The following is an 18,157-nucleotide window of genomic DNA, read 5'->3' on the forward strand; positions in this document are numbered from 1 at the left end:
TTTTCTAATTTGTTAGTTCCTTATTGTAATTTTTTGTCATTCCAGGCTATCTACATAGAATAGTTCTGCATCACGGAGCAAAATGAGTGGAGGAGATTTTCTGACGAATCATCTGCATACAGTTTACCGAGCAAAGAGTGCGCAAGAGTTAACATTGTCTACGTTCCGAGCACATGTCTGAAAACTTCTTTCACTTTGTTGAGCATCATCCTGAAAAAAATTCATTAAGATGGCACCTGATATAACTGTGATCAGCTTTCGGATATTTCTTTCCCTCAAGTGAATTAAATGTCCGTACACAATCGAGAGGAGGCCTGGGTTTGACAGAAATGAGGACTTCCCATCAGAATATGCGGTAAACTAGGTGATTGCGCGCCAAAATTACACGAATCCTGCTCTTTGGTCCCATGACCAGAGGAACAATGAATTAATTCTTCATTAAATTGCAATCAGTGCACAAATTGGGAAAGCATCACAATTTTTCTCCTTTTTCCGGGTAATAGAGCTAAATATTCTAGTGTAAGCCAGCTAACAGGTCAGTACGGCTTTCTCCCGTGACAGGTTCGGAGGTTAGTCGAGTTTGTGACAATTTAACATAACCAATATCTACACCGGCTTTTAAAAACATCTGCCTATCAAAAATCGAGTTTATGAGACATTACCGAGGTTCTCATGCGGCGATAATATTTAAAAAAACAACGGTGAAAACTAGTCAAATCTTGGATAACACGTAAAAACAACACAAAACCAGAGATAAATCGCTTTATTGTTCCGAATCCAGCGCAATTGTCCACGACAGAGTCAGTTTATGAAAAACGAATATATTGTAATTTATTATGAATATAATGATTTTTTTCCAACATATGCATGCACCTGTTTGTAAATTGCAATAACATAAAACGTTATACCCAAGTCAATACAACATTTTCTTCAGTTATTTCTGTGTATTCTTCCAAAGCTTTAATTACTACTTCGGTGCAAAACGGTAAATGTTCAAAAGAATACAGTAATCAAGTTTTAATATTACAAAAACCCATAGTTTAATCCTAATTTGTTTTTTCGCTGGATTTTGGAAACTTAACACCTTGCAACTGCAATGGAAACAGATCGAAAGGCTTTTTAAGAATATAGTGAAAAGTGGATCTAAATACGGAAATACTAATTAAAAGGGAGTGTTTGCATTGCCTCTTACGAAGAACTTGTCTTCATCTTGTTAAAAATTCTGCTGTCGACACTTCTGTTTTCACTGGTGTTTCTTTCATTGTTTCCTTTCACTTCAGCATCATAACAACAGAATGCGTTAATATGTCTTTACACCAAGATATTATTGTTTTTAATCGCTTCAGTGAGATACAACTGTTTCCAAGAAACTGCTACAATTAATCGGTCATTTTCAGTGTATATATTTTTCTCAAAGTCAACTCACATAGCGTTTTCGCGTTATCGTCTCTGTGTCATATTAGTCAAGGACAACGCGGGCGACTTTATTTTGGATTCTAAAAATGCTAAATACAAACAACACAATAAATAATTCACAGCGTTGAGGAAATATGGTACAGAATTGAAATCATTAATGAGAGCGGATCAGTTGTCAGATCACTTCAGCGGAACCGCACGTCTTTATGGTGGGAGGCGGAGCGCTTTTAAAGATTTTATCCCAAACGACGCCATCCGTGAATTTCTCGCGAATTTAAAAGCGTTGTTTGGTGTAACTGTTCAGAAATCGAGATGTGGCTTTAGATAGTAAGTCTGCGCTACTGATATGCTAACATATATAAACAAGCTCACCGCGACATCGGAGCCCTACTCTAGAGATATGAAATCTGCCCTCCGAGCTACGAATGAATTGAAGGTAGGACCCAAGTTATACACTAAAAACTACAACCGCCGCGCCAGTTGTCCTGAAGTTGGGCTAAGCTCTCTGCGAGTAACTCAACATCCAGAGGAGAGAAGACTACTTAGCGCTCGGGTGAAGATCAACATAAGTGGGAAAATGTACGAAACACTGTACTCCACATTAGCGCGGTTTCCAAACACCCTTCTAGGAAATCCCGCAAAAAGGAAGAAGTACTTCGACAATGAGCGACAGGAATATTTCTTTAATCGGAATCGAAATGCGTTTGACGCAATTCTTTTTTATTATCAATCGAATGGTCTCCTCACCAGACCAAACAACGTCAGGTTGCAAGAATTCTGCGATGAACTGAAATTTTTTCAAATTGAGGAAGAAACTCTCACCGAATTCAAGAGAGACGAGGGTGCCATTGAAGACGATGACGACGAACCAGTTGTTCTGCCAACAAACGTGGTTTTAGCGAAAATCTGGCTTTGGTTCGAATACCCCAAGTGTTCAAAAGTTGCCAAAGTTGTTGCGACTTTTTCTGTCACTTTTATCGCCATTTCAATCTACGTCCTGTGTGCTGAGACAATAGATCACGACAAAACTGCCGCAGATTCCGAAACCAGTCAATACGGAGACGACGGACTGGCTCAATTTAACAACGTACTGGAGTTAATTTGTGTTGCTTGGTTCACCTTAGAATTCTTCCTGCGGTTAGTTTCGTGTCCGAACAAGCTAAAATTCATGCTTGACATCCTCAACTTGATTGACCTGGCCGCTATTGTGCCGTATTATTTCGAACTGGCCCTAGACCGCGACTTTGACGCGAAAGAAATCGTTGACGGGTTTCGATTGTTGAGAGTTTCTAGACTGTTCAAACTGGCCAGACACCTTGATGAACTCAAAGTCCTCGTCAAAACCGTTCGTTCGACGTGGCGAGAGCTCTGTATGATTCTATTTTTCATTCTTATAACCACTGCAATCTTTTCTGGGTGGACCTTTTACGTTGAATACGAAGCTCAGAAGGATTCATTTTCGAGTATTCCTGCCTCAGCTTGGTTTGTTATAGTATCGTTAACAAATGTCGGTTATGGAGACATGGTTCCTGTTACCATAATGGGAAAGGTTTTAGGAGCTCTCAGCACTTTAGCAGGTGTTTTAGTGATTGCATTACCAAGTCCTGTTATCGTGACGAAATTTCGTTTATATTATGAAAAGAAAAAAAGGAAAAACCTTTCAAATTATAAATTTTAGTCACGTATACGCTTTATGACGTTGTAATTTCACACTACTCATGCTCGGTTTATGCGTTTGCTTTCCAAACGATTTATATCAAGAGATGGAAACAAGAATAATTATGAATAAAACGTCATATAAATATTAAGTATTACTAAAGATGATCAATGCAAAGATTGTAATTAGACCAAAAAGCAATTAAAATTCTGCACTCTGAAATGCGATTCTATAGTCTAATTTTCGCGGGCAACTAACATTTATAATTAGCAAGTTGAATAAACGAAAAAAGCTTTTGGTCATCAAAATATCATGGGATGACGTTTCCCCATGAGTACTAACAATGAATTCTCTCTCGTTCTGTTTTTTTTTTTTTTTTTTTTTTTTGGCATAAAATAATTTTCTACCTGCCCTACTCGCTTTTTTAATCGTTATTCAATTCAGCGTCAAAAAAAATTAGCGTCATATTTGTGGCCTAACACCTGTAAAATAGCGTTTTGTTTCAGGGTCTGTCCGTGTCATGCTGTTTCATAAGACTAACTAAGCAAGCAAGAACGTTATGCCTTACTCTGCGTTTACAAATGGTGTAGACAGCGCGTATTTTTATGCAATTTTTTCGGTTTCCAACCGTTAGGCCTTTGTTTGACTCAATCGTTTGGCTCTGAAATGTTCGGCTGGCCTTTAGCAGCAGGAGGACTGCTGCTAATCAGTAATAATAGGAACAATAAAGGATAGTTCTATTGTATTTTAGAAAGCCTTTACACAGGTTTGTATGAGAAAGAAAAAAAATGCTAGACACTTTTGATAAGGGACGCAGTTTTTAAATGCAACATGACTTGGACATAAACATCACATCATCAATTAATGTTTATACATTTTCATTGGCCGAAAGCCCACCACGTGACCTGCGAATGACTGCCTACAAATAATGGCCCGCTCATGCGTAGTACCCTCTAAATGTGTTTTTGCTGCAAATAATATTCTGCTCATTCGCAATTGTAACCGCGCTCTTGTGTGAAAAATAGACCTCTTTAGCTTGGGCGGTTTGTTTTCCCATTGTAGACCACGTGATATTTTCTAGAGAATTTTCCTTTTATGCATCTTAAAATTATTCAACACATGCGACTATTTAAAAATTTGAAAGCAAGAATTCTCAAGAACATCATCATGTGGTCTGCAATGGGAAAAAAACCCGCCCAAGCTAAAGGGGTCTATTGCAGATCACTTCCTTGAGTTGTCAGAGATTGATTTAAATATGAAAACAAACTTGGTGATTGAATGATAAAACAATTAACGAACTCGGTCATCGCAAAATATCGGCAAGTAATTGATCTGCCCGCCATTGACAACCTCGTCCAATATTTGTTTATTGTTTGTATGGAAACCTCCCTTCTGCTCCGCAAAAACATATATAAGTATTTACCAAAGCGGCGCATATCCTGTTACTTCAGCTCGATCATTTCATCTCTCATCGTCAACTTTTTCAGTCACCTCTTAGATTAATTGTAAGTATTTCCTCTTTCCCCTTAGTATAGCAGTCGTTCTTGGGTACTGTGGGGGTAATCTCGGCAGATATGATCTATGCACTTGTGATGTAAAGCGCGCAGGTAAAGTGTCTGCGTCAGGTTTGGGGTGGTCGCTGACTAATTACTGAAGTGATCCACCACTTTCATCGTGAATAATTGCTTTAGTATTTACCACATGAGCTGAATAACTAGAGGATCGGACCAAGCATTTACTGTATTTCTGACAATAAACAGACAAATGGTCAGAATTTAATAGTACTTTAATCACCGGGTAATCACCGCTGAGTTAACTTAACAAAACGTACTATTCACTTGTGTGGGATGTAGTAATGAGTTTACAAGACCTTACTACCATCCAACTCTGAAAACGAAGACTACACTTTCCTAGAAACAAAACACAAACCGCGGTGATAAACATGGAACCAAAACGCATGTTAAACAAAGTTAATTTTCTTGACGTTTCGTATGTACAACATACATCTTCAGAAGTGACCGTTAACTAGATTACAATTTAAGGCCCTTGCTAAAAGCGGTCACACCTCAGCCATTGCGGATCACGTTACTTCCACGGGTCATAATATTAAATGGGACAATTTTGATATCTTAGCAACTGGTAGGTCAGATATACATTGTAAAATTAAGGAAACATTGTTAATTCGTGATTTAAAGCCAGCCTTGAATGAAAACGTTGGCAGTGAAAAACTTTTTCTTTACTAGCATTTTGTATTGTTATTATTATTATGGTAATTTTCTCTCTCTCTCTCTCTCTCTCTCTCTCTCTCTCTCTCTCTCTCTCTCTCTCTCTCTCTCTCTCTCTCTCTCTCTCTCTCTCTCTCTCTCTCTCTCTCTCTCTCTCTCTCTCTCTCTCTCTCTCTCTCTCTCTCTCTCTCTCTCTCCCGCAGACTCATCTGTTTGTTATTTAACAATTATTCCATGAAACCGCGTTGGATATGAAGTGATAAATAACCAACGAGCGCGTAGCGCGAGTTGGTTATGATCACTTCATATCCAACAAGGTCGAATGGAATAATTGTTTTAGTATATTCTTAATCGGGTTTTTGCCGCCGATTTTTATTTCAACAATTTTACAGAGCGGAAAATTTTTAAACTTGGCGCACTGTTTTCCATATAAGGTAAAACTCCGACTAATGGCTCATAGTCGGAGTTTTTGAGCCAATCAGAGAGCTAGAAATGCAATAGTCGGAGCTGAGAATATACTAATAACTATTAGTCTTGTTACATATTATTAGATACCAGTCTTTTTCTTTTTCTTCGCGTTTAATTTCGATTGTAATCTAGTTAACGGTCACTTCTGAAGATGTATGTTGTACATACGAAACGTCAAGAAAATTAACTTTGTTTAACATGCGTTTTGGTTCCATGTTTATCACCGCGGTTTGTGTTTTGTTTCTTCTAGAGCTACGATGGCCAAGGAAAAAGAGTTTCTACACTTTCCTTCAAAGAGGGATGCATGCTACAGAAGGAATTAAAGCTGCAAAACAGAAAACTGAGACAAACTGACAGAGGTAGTTTCAGAATTATTTCAGAATAGGATATCCACAGTTTTCAATGCAATTTCCGAAGTTTTTGTTACTTTGAGCTCCGTCTCTTGGGAGGCGAGGTTACCATTTTCATCCATCCCGTCGTTCTTTGCAATATTCAACACCCTTGTTTGTCGTGCAGTGTAGTTCAGGGGGCAATGTTAAAAGTGGATTCTGAAAAATGCGGGGAATAAAGACATTCATTTTGCTTCTGGTCTTACTCTTTGGACCATTCATATCCTTAGGAAAATATATAGAAGGTAAGTGAAACGCAACTGACGACACGGGGTTACTCACGAGCTCTGTTGTTGGGTGTCCGCTAGTTTTCCAGCAGCTGTGAACAGATATTTGTAAACTGCAGTCTAGATTTCGACGTAACCAACTTAGGGATGAAAACTGACGAGAAAGTTGGGAGAAAGAATCACTTCTTCCTCATTTGTTGTTGACAATAGTCTCCCACCAATTTTAGATGAGTCGAGGTTGTAACTTTACAGAATCTGTTTAAAGATTTTCCATATTTTTGAAAACCAGAGGTGCAAACAAGCTTAAGGAGAAGAGCTCCCCAAAATACCTCCATTACTATTACCTCAATACCTACCGTATTTTAATCATGTAACAAAAAATAGTAGTATTGCATCGGCATTTGTATTCTTGTTCGTGAAGGGTAAAGTTTAACTTACCTAGTCAAAAGAGGAACCTGGAAAGGAGAAGGGGAGTTGATATAAAATATACTGGCCCACAGAAATATACCAAAATGACAAATGGTACTAAATATAAGCAGGGTTGCTGCTTTCATTTGCTTCTCTCATTGAATGCAATGCTTGTCCAGCATTTTGCCTCTCAAATGCTGTGAGCATTTTTTTTAGGGGGCATATCTACATGAAATGGCGAAATGTCAAAATGGCACCATGTAGAGGTAAGAGTCGGTGTGAGATACAGGTGTCTGTAAGGGTTAACTATTGAGAGCTGACCACTGTAGAGTTAGTGATACTCTACTTAGGCTAACTGGGGTGCTACTTAGGCTAACCATTGTGCCATTTTGTCATTTCATGTGTTAAACACAATCTTGTCAGGGTATTCGCTAGAATGGTGTTTCCCATATCATGGTCCTGGTTGGAGATAGAACTGTGAGAGTGAAGTGTCCTGACAAGAACATAACATAATGACACTGGCCAGGGCTTGAAGCTGATCTTCATTTCCTAAAGTCCAATTAATTCAAATGTCAGAAATTAAAACTACAAGCTTTCCTTTCCCTCACCTGCATATCGCATGTATGATGAATGAAGTACTGGCCTATTACAATGTTCCCTACAAAGTTAATGTTTCCATCCATTATGATGTTAATTGATAGAAACTAGTGAGAAGGAAGCAAACAGGGATGAAGCTGAGGTGACTGATGATAGAAGAGAAATGGAAGATGAAGGAGAAGAGAAAGAAGAAGAGGAATATGATAGAGATGAACGAGAAGAAGAAGAAGAGGAATATAGTAGAGATGAAGACAGAGAAGAAGATGAGCAAGAAGAAAGAGATGCAAGAGAAGAAGTAGTCCACAATCCTGAACAATCATCAGAGGATCCATCACAAGAGGAGGCTGATGATGATGATGAGGACAACCCCAGAGACGAATTTGATGAAGAAGAAGAAGAGGTTGATAATTTGCAAGACGATAGAATGATGGATCGAGATGAAGGCGGAATGTCGCTTGCTGGTCAAACAGAGCAGGATGTGCCTGATCAAACAGGATTTGAGGGCTTCAAAAGAGTAAGTTGATGTAACTCAGGAAAAGAAGCAATTGTTTTTTTGTATAGAGATGTAAAATATAAATCATATTTGACATGGTCAAATTTTACAACATGAGCTATAAGTTGTGGTCAACCACCCACAGGAACATGTACGGGGTGGAAATTTTAATCTTGCAAAATGCTTTGAAAATGAAATCACTTCTCAATACATTAATACTTTGTGAAGTTTAAACAAAGCAAATCATTACCATGATGGTGTTTGCGTGTTACCTGTTAACCTCCTCATGCCTTGTGACACAAAGGGCCTTTGCAGAGGTCCTCCACTTTTCTTAGTCTGCTGCGATTGTCTTCGTTTCCTCCCATGAGCTCCACCCTGCCTCCACCTTTGCATATCTGACCTTAATTGCATAGATTTTCATGATGTTTTGAAAGGTGTGGAGACTTGATGGTTAGTTTTAAAATTGGAATCTGGATCTAGTGGTTTGGGTTTAAGCCCTGGCTGGGAACATTGTGTTGTGTTCTTTGGCAAGACACTTTACTACCGTAGTGCCTCTCTCGATCCAGAGTATAAATTGGTGGCGGCAAACTTAATGATGGGGGTAGCCTAGTAACCTTTGGCTTGAAACGTTATTTTCTCTGTTTCTTCAGAAAGTAGAGGAGATTAACAAAGCAAATGAAGAAATGCAAGCAGAGATAAATAAGTTGAAAATGGAATTTGATGAAGCTCTTTCTTCAGACAGTAATAATGTAAGTCTTTAATAAATCATATAAACTGTACTACAGTCAACCATCCTAATAGGGACGTCGAAGGAATGGGACCTAACACTGTCTGTATTTTTTATGGAGTGACAGATGTGATCCTAATTTTATTTTAAAACTTATTCCTGGGAAATGACTTAGATCAAGTACAAAGACTTGTTAGTACTGTAGACTGTTTGTACTTGTCAAACAAATTATCTTTCAGCCCCTACATGTAATTGTTGCACCTTGCCTAAATTTAATTGAACAGATGAAACTCTCCATACTCTCCACTTCTTGAGTGTTTTGATCTTGGGTTCTGTTCCATGTTTGTAAGAACCATGTGCTATTAAAAATTACACCTCTAATAGCTAAACAATGATTCCTAAACAAAAGAAATGCATGTACAATCATGTTTATGTCCCTTGTTTGCCTAAGTTACGCTTGGACAGAGCCTAGATCTGGGAAAGAATTATAATATTGAGATCAGGACAATTTTTTTGCAGTGATCACTTTCTAAATTCCCTGGAGTGTTTCTCTTGATTATGTATTGATGATGTGAGGAGAAATTTTTTGCTGATCACTCTATAGGGGCTTCATTTACACTTGTAAGGGTTGTAACAGTTAAAGATGATTTCCAGTCCATACTGCGCAGTCTCAGCACCCTAATGTTTATGTGTCTCACTCGATGGAATGCTACTGATGTCATTCATTACAAACCACATACCTTATCTTGGAGGCCTTTCAAATTCTTTTTCCAACAGCTTCATTGATTTTTACAGCCGCAAAGTTGCTAAGAGAAAGAACGAAGCATAAAGCTTCGCATCCATAATGGTGGTTGACATGAAACTTTGAATTTACTTCATATAAGTAGTTGCAAAATGTTACATTTTGTGGTGTCTTACATGAAACAAAACAAGAAACATAAGTAAACTCTTGAGAGTACACAGTACAGACTGGAAATCATCTTTAAGTTGTGATTTATAATGTTATTTGTCCAACATAATGTTTAATTCTAAGCAATGTTTATTGATTGCAGGATGAGGGGAGATCAGCTCCAATCCCTTATCACGGGACGTTCATATCTGATTCACGGAAGAACGTCCAGATCTGATTTCTGATCAGCAATAAATACTAGCACAGCTGCACTTTGTGAATTTTACCATGTTCTTTCTACAAGTTTTCCTCTCTGTCACTGGGATACAAGGTGCTCCAGATATCTTAGTAGATATGCAGCATGTCAAAAGCAGCAGTGTCATCAAGGTCAGGGAAGATACTGCTGAGGATACTAAGAGCACTGGAGTACAACAAAGAACATACAATGAAGGTGGTCTCATCAGACAGTATTCAGAAATGGGAGAAGATGCTAATATAACCCCGGATGAGGATTATTAAGTCACCAACAGACTCAGAAGAAGTGTGTGGTGGTGATTCTTTAATCAAACCTTAAAAACGAAAACTTAATCTGTTTTCTGAGAAGTTGAGATTTTTTCATTGTTTTGTTTTCAAGAAAAATGTTAAGTTAAATTTGCATTCCATTTTCCTCAGAAAATGAGTCAACGTTGGGTTTGGTTTCTTTTGTTTTCTCAGGAAATGAAAAGCCAAATTTTGTGGTCAGCCCAGTTTATATACTGACAATTTCCATCATTTCTTTTCATGTAAATGTTTATATGTTTAGATATATGCAAAAACCCTTCAACTGCTTAGCCAGTGAAATTATGAAATAAGCTTTAATAAACATGAATAGATAACTTCTGAGTGGCAAAAATGTAAGAACCTGGAATATGTGTTTCAATGTTAGTTTTTCATATAGTGTGATCGTCCGGGTGAGTGTAGTTCTGAAAAGAACTGTTGTTGGTGACTGACGTTTCGACAACCTGAGCGGAAGTCATCTTCAGAGTCAAGGTCACTTGACTCTGAAGATGACTTCCGCTCAGGTTGTCAAAACGTCAGTCACCAACAACAGTTCTTTTCAGAACTACACTCACCCGGACGATCACACTATACGAACTACTGATACTCCTGGGTTCAAACCATTTACAATGTTAGTTTTATTAGTTCATATTTAAGGTTTTTTATTTGCCTGTTTCTTGTTTGATGGTGAAGACTTGTTTTCTCCTACAACATTCTCAAAAATTATTTACTGTTGTAAAAAGCAGGCAGTCTATTTAAGTGAAGTCTATTATTTTATGGTATTAATAGCTGGTTATTAGGATGCATTGAGAAAGTTCAAGAATCTGTCTAACTTGCAAAATTTATTGCTCTTCTCTGGATTAAATCAATAGGTTTAGTCTCAGAGTTACTAAGCTGCGGACCATGCCATGATGGTGTGACTTCTAGAGTAATCTTGATTTCTTGTGGTGGTCTTTGATAATTTTCATAATGAAAACTGGATACGTTACAAATGTCAACAAAGATTTACTAGTTACGGCAGCACTTTGCTGCCAGATAGTATCATTCCTTGTTGTAAGACTTTTTGTGCTTATGAAGAGATTAGAGAAATGCTGATGTAAACAAAGATTGTTAATACATGTATTTTTATCTGCAACACAAAATTCAATATGTTTTTTTGATTATCTACACTGTACTTATGTGCAATATTTTAATGCACAGTTCGTTCTTGTTTGTTAAGGGAATTTAGTGTTCTAATTTAGCTGTACAGTGTGAACGTTTCTTCAAGGAAAACTGTAATATAATGTGGGAGAGGTTTTACTTTGTCTTGGTGTTATTTAGAAATAAAAGTTTTTAATAACATTTTTAATCTGTTATTTTGTTAGTTTATTTGCTTGTTTCTTGACAGCTGTTTGCAGTGTCCGGTAAACAGTGTGCGTTAGCCTGGCCTTAGTTGTTCAGTAATGATCTGCACTGGATAAGTCACTTTCCAGTAGATGGCATAGCATTTTTTTGTTAACACTTCACTGGCCACTGGATAATAATTTATTTGGTGGATTGCATTATCCACTCTGAAAACCTGGGCCATGATGGGTACATATTATCATCTTGCATCCCTGTGCACAGTCAAGTATTTATAGAATATCAAAGGGTTTGCCATCTTTATAGATTGGTACAAAGCTGTAGCTGTATATAAAATATGTAAAATATAAAATATGTAACAGGCCGAAAACTTCTGGCAATATTAACAGAGTGGCCGTAAGGCAGGGGTTGTCCAGGCCAGAATAAAGTGGCCGTAGTAATGAGGTGGCTGCACTAACAGGGTGGTTGAAAGGTGGGTTTCCACTGTACTATCGTGGGTCTGCAATCTGCGCATGGAGCTAGCAAGAGATGGGTAGTACTGAGTAACTGGTTGTTACTTGCACACAGAGATTCAAGTCTGGGTAATAAGCCAACAGACAACTTGTATGTCTTCAGTGAGGATTTCTGACCCAGGAATGATTGCATGAAAAGCAAAATAACATAATGTTTAATTTTAATTGTTTATTGCGCTAATTTTTTCTTGAGCTAAAATTTGGCAAAATCTAACAAAAATATCATCTTATTAGGTGCACAATAAAAGTTTTCTTGTCTGAATACATTCAGGATAAATAATTACAACTGCTCAGTATCTGGCCTAACTAAAGAATTCATTTAATTACAGTCTTTTTATCCTGGAAATAATTAAAGTCTGATTTCAGACTGCAAATCATTCACTCCATGAGCTCAGTTGTAGTTTGTTTCAGTAAATTAAAATAACTATAAATAGAATAATATCAGCAAAAATGGTCAGAGAAACTTAGACTTTTGACTGGAACATTCATCCACTCTATGGTATCATTTTGTGTCATTTTAAACATTACTTCAATGTAGGATCCTTGCTCAACCGAGTATCACTTTGCATAATTTGGTGGTCATTTCAGTGCACTAGCTTGAAACTAGACTCTTGTGAAGATGAATTCATCACATCTACCACGCCAAATTTTTCAGTTTTCTCCTCTTACTATTCTTTAAAGGTCATCTATTGTCACTTCGAAATCATAACTTGAATGTTCGATTGATCTCACAAAACTTTGCACTAGCAACTCTCATGTTGTCTAGTAACACATAGATATCCCCAAAATATAACGACAGCAAAGTTATGCAAAGCAAAGAGGTTGAGAGGATCTTTATATAATAATTAACTATTTTGAGTGGTAAGGGGGTGGGGGTGGGGTGGGGGTGGGGTGGGGGTGGCAAGCATTTTATTTGTTAGTGTGATGGAAAAAATTGAAGTACAGTGCACATATTTGATGCATACTAGCTGTCACCGGGTCCAAAGTCTGTAACTGACACTTCACACAAGCCAAACACAATTACTAGCTATAGTCCCTAACTCAATGAAAGAGCTCTGAGTTTTATTTCTGTAAACAATTTGTACATCCTAGACAGTCATGAGACGTGAGGTAGATGAACTATTTTTTTGAACTAAAGAGAAAAGTCTCCTTAAAGGACATAACAGTTGGATCAGATAGAATAGAAAACCTGGGAAAATTGAAAAAACTGCAACTAAAATTAAAATCGCCAATAAAATGTTAGTCCAAAATTTTATGACCTCTCTTTCCTTCAAAAATTCATTCAGCTTGCTGACATAAAGAAATTTGTTTCTGTATTCTTGAGGCAGTTCAAACTGAGATGGAATAGGAAATAGAGACTGGTAAAAATCCACCAGGAGGGCTTTGATAAGTTCTGCATCCTTCTTGCTATGGTCTATGTTATCATTCAAGCAGACAAACTTTTTCTTCTTTCCTCTTATAGCATCTAACTGTTGTAGAACAGCAGATGCGTTGTCGCGAATCATGTGAAATGCGACATCTTCATCTCCAAGAGTTTCAAACTTGTTCTTTGTAACACCCTTGAAAGAATCATTCAGCATTTTTAACAAGGGATCACATCTCTGGAGAAATTCCAACGACACCTGTGGCAGTATCGGGTGATGATTTGGGTTAGATTCATTAGCTTCAGGTATGGTTCTGTTGTCGCACTTCAACAGGGTTTGCTCAAGAGAATTCAGGTCATTTAGGTCTAAAGGCAAGGTGTACAGCCGTGTTGCCAGAGTACGCAATTCTCGATCTGACAGTATTCCTGAACGGAAAATAAATAATATTGCAAATTGCACTATCAGAATCAATGCCTCACTTTTAATTTACCTCAGGGCAAAATTAAATTCTGGCTAACAGAAATCCGTAGAAATTAAGGTACATGCAGGGAGGTCAATAAGGGCCGTAACCCGTAACACCTGTTATGGCTGAATATGTTTGATGGACCCTTGATGTTACAGGTGAACTGGCCTGTAGTTGATACAATTCACCCATAAAGTAAAAAGTTTGCTACGGGTGTGAAGATCAAGGCTACAGGTGAATTAAAACTTAATGACAGCCCTGACATGTAGGTGAAGATTACGTCTGCATCAGGCCAAGTGACCCATAGAGCAAGAGCAAAACCTATAAAAAAGAGAGATGTAGAAAGGATCCCAAGAAACAGATGTACTCTAAATGTACACGCAGAAACTAACAAGAGCTAAAATGAAATATTAATACAGCCATCTTTGGGACAAGTAGTTGCAGTTGTATTATGCTGGTTGTATTAATTAAAAGTAGTAATCATATTTAATGGGTAGTTAAAAAAAAGAAAATGGCTGACTAAGCATGTTTTCTTCGCATCAAAAAAAGGTAGCTGTACTGAAAAGATGATCAAATTAACTGGGTGGTCAGGGATTCCAATGTACATACTGTATTCAAAAACTCATCCAAACCTGAATGATCGGCATCCACCTCTGCAAAGAACTCTGTGACATTTGCACATCTCTTCTGTCCAATCACAAAGTAGTAATAGGAGAATGCAAACTGCATGTCATCTGAACTTCGAAGCTTATGTGAAGATGTTTTGTCAAACTCTTCAGGTAAAAGAGCTTGTAGCTCTTCCATGATCTTCAAATCAATCATGTGAGGCATATGGGCAGGAACTTTTCGTCCCATGTACCCAAACTTGCGATTATAGATTCTGTGTACATGAAGCAGTGAATCTGCAAATGTGTCCATTAACTTTCGGCCAGGAGCATGATAATTTGTGAATTCCTGTGAATGTTTCCATCTTTCACTGTATTTTTGAAGCTGACTAAATGTTCCACGTCTTTCCCAAGGGAGAGAACTTGCCACACTTTGCAGTATTTGAGGCGAAGAGTGACCATAGCGATTTGCCCATTTCCTGTTACTCTCCTCCTGGTCATTTTCAAATGACAAGTGTTTTTGTTTAGTATTTGCAATCCAGTCTGCTAAAAAGAAGTCATCCTCTGACGGTTGCTGTTCTAAATTCTCATGGTGATCTTGATGGTCCTGCTTGCCAATGTTATCATAAACAGCTGCTATTTCTGACATCTCAAATGATAACAGCTTCCTTTGATGAGATCGTGATTCCACTTTGTGATTTCCCACAGGCTCAGAAGTCTTCATGTACTCAGCTTCTTTGCCACTCTTTCTTTCCTAAGGGTTAAAAAAAGTGCACTGTAATTCATGAAAAGACACAAAATTGTACACAACCATGTAATGCACAAACATGATAGCATTTTTTGTGGTTGTGTAGATGGGGTTAGACAGAAATTAATGTCTATTCAACCACTGTTTCAATCCAGATTTTTGTTCCCTCCAAGGGGAACAGAAATTGGTTTGAAAAATTGAGTAGTTTGAGAAATCAGGGGTAAGACTTCAGCCATCTTCGTTGGTTTTCATGTGGGTCCTCAAAATGGAGATGATGGTTTTTGAGGAGGTAGGAAAACCCTTGGAGCAAGGCAAGAACCAACAACAAACTCAACCCATGTATGGCACCTGGCTGGAATCGAACCTGGACCACACTGGTGGGAGTGGAGAGCTCTAACCACTGTGCCATCCCTGCTCTCCCGTAATAATAATTAGCACTCAAGACAATCTCTCTCACTTTACACATTGATTAGAGTCTTAGACTGCACTTATCTACTAACCTGTTGTTCTAACTTGGTAGGAACTGTTACCTTTACTTCTGTCTCAGGTAAAGGTGATGTTAACATGGCAACTGGTACATGTGCTGGTTCAGTTGGAACTATGGTTAAAAAGTCATGTAAAATCTTGCTCTTCTTTCTTGCATAGCCTTTCTCTGTCAAGTCCCCATCCTTGAAACTTTTCTCAACATCTGCCAATGCATTTTGAACATGTTGTGGTAAAACTGTGTCATTTGAAAGCTGAGGTATCTCGTAGTCTTGGTTTGTTAAGGGTGGCCACGTTGGTCTGTGAACAGACTCATTAGCAAGCACCCAGTAATTGAAAGGTTGGTTAGCATTCTGAATTCTGATTGGATAAATAGTTCTTGGAGGTTTTGGTACGTTTGATGATGGAGTTTTGAGTGCCCTTGTCGTTGTTAATTTGCTTGGTTTAGGAGTTGTAATTGGAACTGCCTTGATCTCTTGTGCTGCTGTTGTATCTATTGTTGCATTAAAGTGAATGACTGCCTTTTTTGTTTCATTCTTATCCCTATATCCTTCAATCTTGAAGCTGACAGATGCTGAAGTACAGTTTACTCGGAGAGTCAGAGTAAACACTTTATATTTTTGAGCCACTGTAGCTGATCGTACACACTGGGTTTCAGAATACTCTCCAGAAGTTACTTTCCCTTCATTAAAAGCTTTTGAAATGTTGAAATACAAAACTGTTATGCCTTGAGGTATGTCAACTGTGTGTGTGTTTTGATCGACATCTACGTGATGCAATTCACTGAACTGTGCAACTCCACAGTCACCGGCATCAAACCCACACTGCGCAACATTGCAAGTTACGTCGCAGTAACGATCTCCTACCCAGGTATCTGCACATCCTGGAGAGCAATACTGTATGCGAAAACTTGAGTGCTGGCTCTGCCACCCCTGATAATTCCACTGAGTCTTACGCTTGACACCAAGACAGTCACCACCATCCCAGTCGCACTCTGAAACATTGCAAGCTTTGTCACAATACTTGTCATTCACCCATGAGGAAGGACAGCCCTCGTTACAGTTTGGGACAGGCCATGTTAAATAAATCTTTTGTCCATTAGCATGGGTATAGAAGTCATCTGGCCATACATTGTCAGCAAACATGACATCATCATTGAGATATATGAACTTTGGTGACAACCCTGGGATTCGATGAAGATGAGCTTCTATAGCTGGAGAACTAAAGGTTGGAAGATGACTTTTATTGAGGAAAAGCTCTTCATGAGTGACTAGTTTAAGTCGCGGATTGTCTAAGTTGAGCCACGATGGTATTTGGCCATTTGTAACAATAAAAATGTTTCTAACCCATGGCGCATGCTTTTCAACTGAACGGAGAGAATATTTTAACTCCTCATTGTCTGCAAAACGACTTGCAGAGATATCAGCATCTTCTTTTTTGTCATCATTTGTGCCCTGCTTCAAAAAAAATGAGGCCCAAATCAAAAAGGCTGGGGCTAAATTCAGAGATTTTCCATTAAAAGTCAAACTTAATTTTAATGCAGAAGAGGCTGACACCTTGTCTGAGAAGTATGCAACAATAACAAGTTTATCAGCATGAAAAATCACATTCTTTAGTTTACTTCCAAAACGGTCTTTTAAATCTTTCTTGACTTTTTCCACTTCATTTGCTCCTTTCAAGTTCATAATCATCACTTCAGTGTCACTCCTCACTGCAGTGGGTCTAGTAGCATCACTTGTGTAATAACCTTCTTTGCTGCGATAACTCTTATCTTGCCATCTGATCTTAACTTTCAACGCGTCATCAGTCTCACTTTTTCCGGGAAATTGAATTACACTCACATGTTCCTTACTTGCATCTGGCGTGGTGACGTTAAAACACCTGGTAGCTTTCGCGAACGAGAAATCGATCCCGCGTAGTTGCGACAGTTGCAAATCACCCAGGAGACCATTTTCCACAATGACACTGAAAGCTGGAACACAATTTTCAAAAGGGCAGCGCGAATCGCCTATTTTATCGCCATTTTTCTCCGCTGCTCCTTTTCCTTTCTTTTCCTTCTTAGAATTCAACGCTTTCTCCGAAAATAGCTTAGCAATTTCTTCGTCTGTAGCATTTGTTTCGCTCCTCAACTTCGCTATTTCTTTCAATGTGGTTCTATTTTGTTCCAACTCCATTTCTAGCTTAAGTTTCTCCAAATCAGCGAGTAACTTTGGATCGCTTCCATTGACCCAGGTGTAGACGACATCAATCGGTAATGGAAGGCAAAGTCTGTTCTGATATGAATTTCCAAGAAGGTTATCGTGAAAGGCATTGAACCTTACGGCATACTTTTGCATACTCCATTCAACAACGACTTCTCCAAACTGAAAAGCTGAGATTAAAGTCAGCAACAGGCCCCCGATACACAACCATATCCCATACCGAGACGACAAGCAAGTGTACGTCTGCCTCTGGAGAAGCTTCCAAAGCGTCTGACATAATGCTCTTTTCATTTCGAGAGCTTTGTGGAAGTTTGTGCAATAATAATTCTCCGATTCGAGATGCACCGGCTATCCGCCATGTTCGCCTGTCATATGATTACCAGGGGAATGACCACTGAACAGCACGT

General features: G+C 38.4%; 3 protein-coding genes across 4 annotated transcripts; 2 read left to right on the forward strand and 1 right to left on the reverse strand.

The window, feature by feature from the left end:
- Positions 1-1,580: 1,580 nt before the first annotated feature.
- On the forward strand, positions 1,581-3,295 carry LOC110042464 (potassium voltage-gated channel subfamily A member 1-like). Its single transcript, XM_020747841.2, has one exon. It carries the CDS (start codon positions 1,763-1,765, stop codon positions 3,092-3,094), a length of 1,332 nt encoding a protein of 443 aa, XP_020603500.1. The 5' UTR covers positions 1,581-1,762; the 3' UTR covers positions 3,095-3,295.
- A 2,934-nt stretch (positions 3,296-6,229) lies between these two features.
- Positions 6,230-11,381, forward strand: LOC149109981 (uncharacterized). Of its 2 annotated transcripts, XM_089291010.1 has the most exons (5): positions 6,230-6,400; positions 7,492-7,901; positions 8,531-8,629; position 9,234; positions 9,828-11,381. In XM_089291010.1, exons 1-5 carry the CDS (start codon positions 6,322-6,324, stop codon positions 10,013-10,015), a joined length of 777 nt encoding a protein of 258 aa, XP_089147136.1. In that variant the 5' UTR covers positions 6,230-6,321; the 3' UTR covers positions 10,016-11,381. The 2 variants fall into 2 exon arrangements, with proteins under 2 accessions (XP_089147136.1, XP_089147135.1); XM_089291009.1 differs by lacking the exon at position 9,234 and having other exon boundaries at positions 6,231-6,400; positions 9,660-9,974.
- Positions 11,382-12,040: 659 nt separating this feature from the next.
- Positions 12,041-18,132, reverse strand: LOC110042439 (N-acetylglucosamine-1-phosphotransferase subunits alpha/beta-like). The gene is made up of 3 exons (XM_020747810.2): positions 15,567-18,132; positions 14,346-15,072; positions 12,041-13,675 (listed from the first exon to the last, which is right to left on the reverse strand). Exons 1-3 carry the CDS (start codon positions 18,039-18,041, stop codon positions 12,975-12,977), a joined length of 3,903 nt encoding a protein of 1,300 aa, XP_020603469.2. The 5' UTR covers positions 18,042-18,132; the 3' UTR covers positions 12,041-12,974.
- Positions 18,133-18,157: the final 25 nt, after the last annotated feature.

This window comes from Orbicella faveolata, unplaced genomic scaffold, assembly GCF_042242905.1.
Source record: "Orbicella faveolata isolate gen_17 unplaced genomic scaffold, um_ofav_v1 contig_24, whole genome shotgun sequence".
NCBI classification, from domain to species: domain Eukaryota; kingdom Metazoa; phylum Cnidaria; class Anthozoa; order Scleractinia; family Merulinidae; genus Orbicella; species Orbicella faveolata.

Excerpts from the sequence above, each read along its gene's own strand:
- LOC149109981 (XM_089291010.1), top strand. The coding sequence starts at position 6,322 with ATGCGGGGAATAAAGACATTCATTTTGCTTCTGGTCTTACTCTTTGGA. Across the intron at positions 6,401-7,491 it reads CTTAGGAAAATATATAGAAG|AAACTAGTGAGAAGGAAGCA; the intron begins GTAAGTGAAACG and ends GTTAATTGATAG. Across the intron at positions 7,902-8,530 it reads GATTTGAGGGCTTCAAAAGA|AAAGTAGAGGAGATTAACAA; the intron begins GTAAGTTGATGT and ends CTGTTTCTTCAG.
- LOC110042439 (XM_020747810.2), bottom strand. The coding sequence starts at position 18,041 with ATGAAAAGAGCATTATGTCAGACGCTTTGGAAGCTTCTCCAGAGGCAG. Across the intron at positions 15,073-15,566 it reads CTACCAAGTTAGAACAACAG|GAAAGAAAGAGTGGCAAAGA; the intron begins GTTAGTAGATAA and ends TTTAACCCTTAG. Across the intron at positions 13,676-14,345 it reads GGTGGATGCCGATCATTCAG|GAATACTGTCAGATCGAGAA; the intron begins GTTTGGATGAGT and ends TTTTCCGTTCAG.
- LOC110042464 (XM_020747841.2), top strand. The coding sequence starts at position 1,763 with ATGCTAACATATATAAACAAGCTCACCGCGACATCGGAGCCCTACTCT.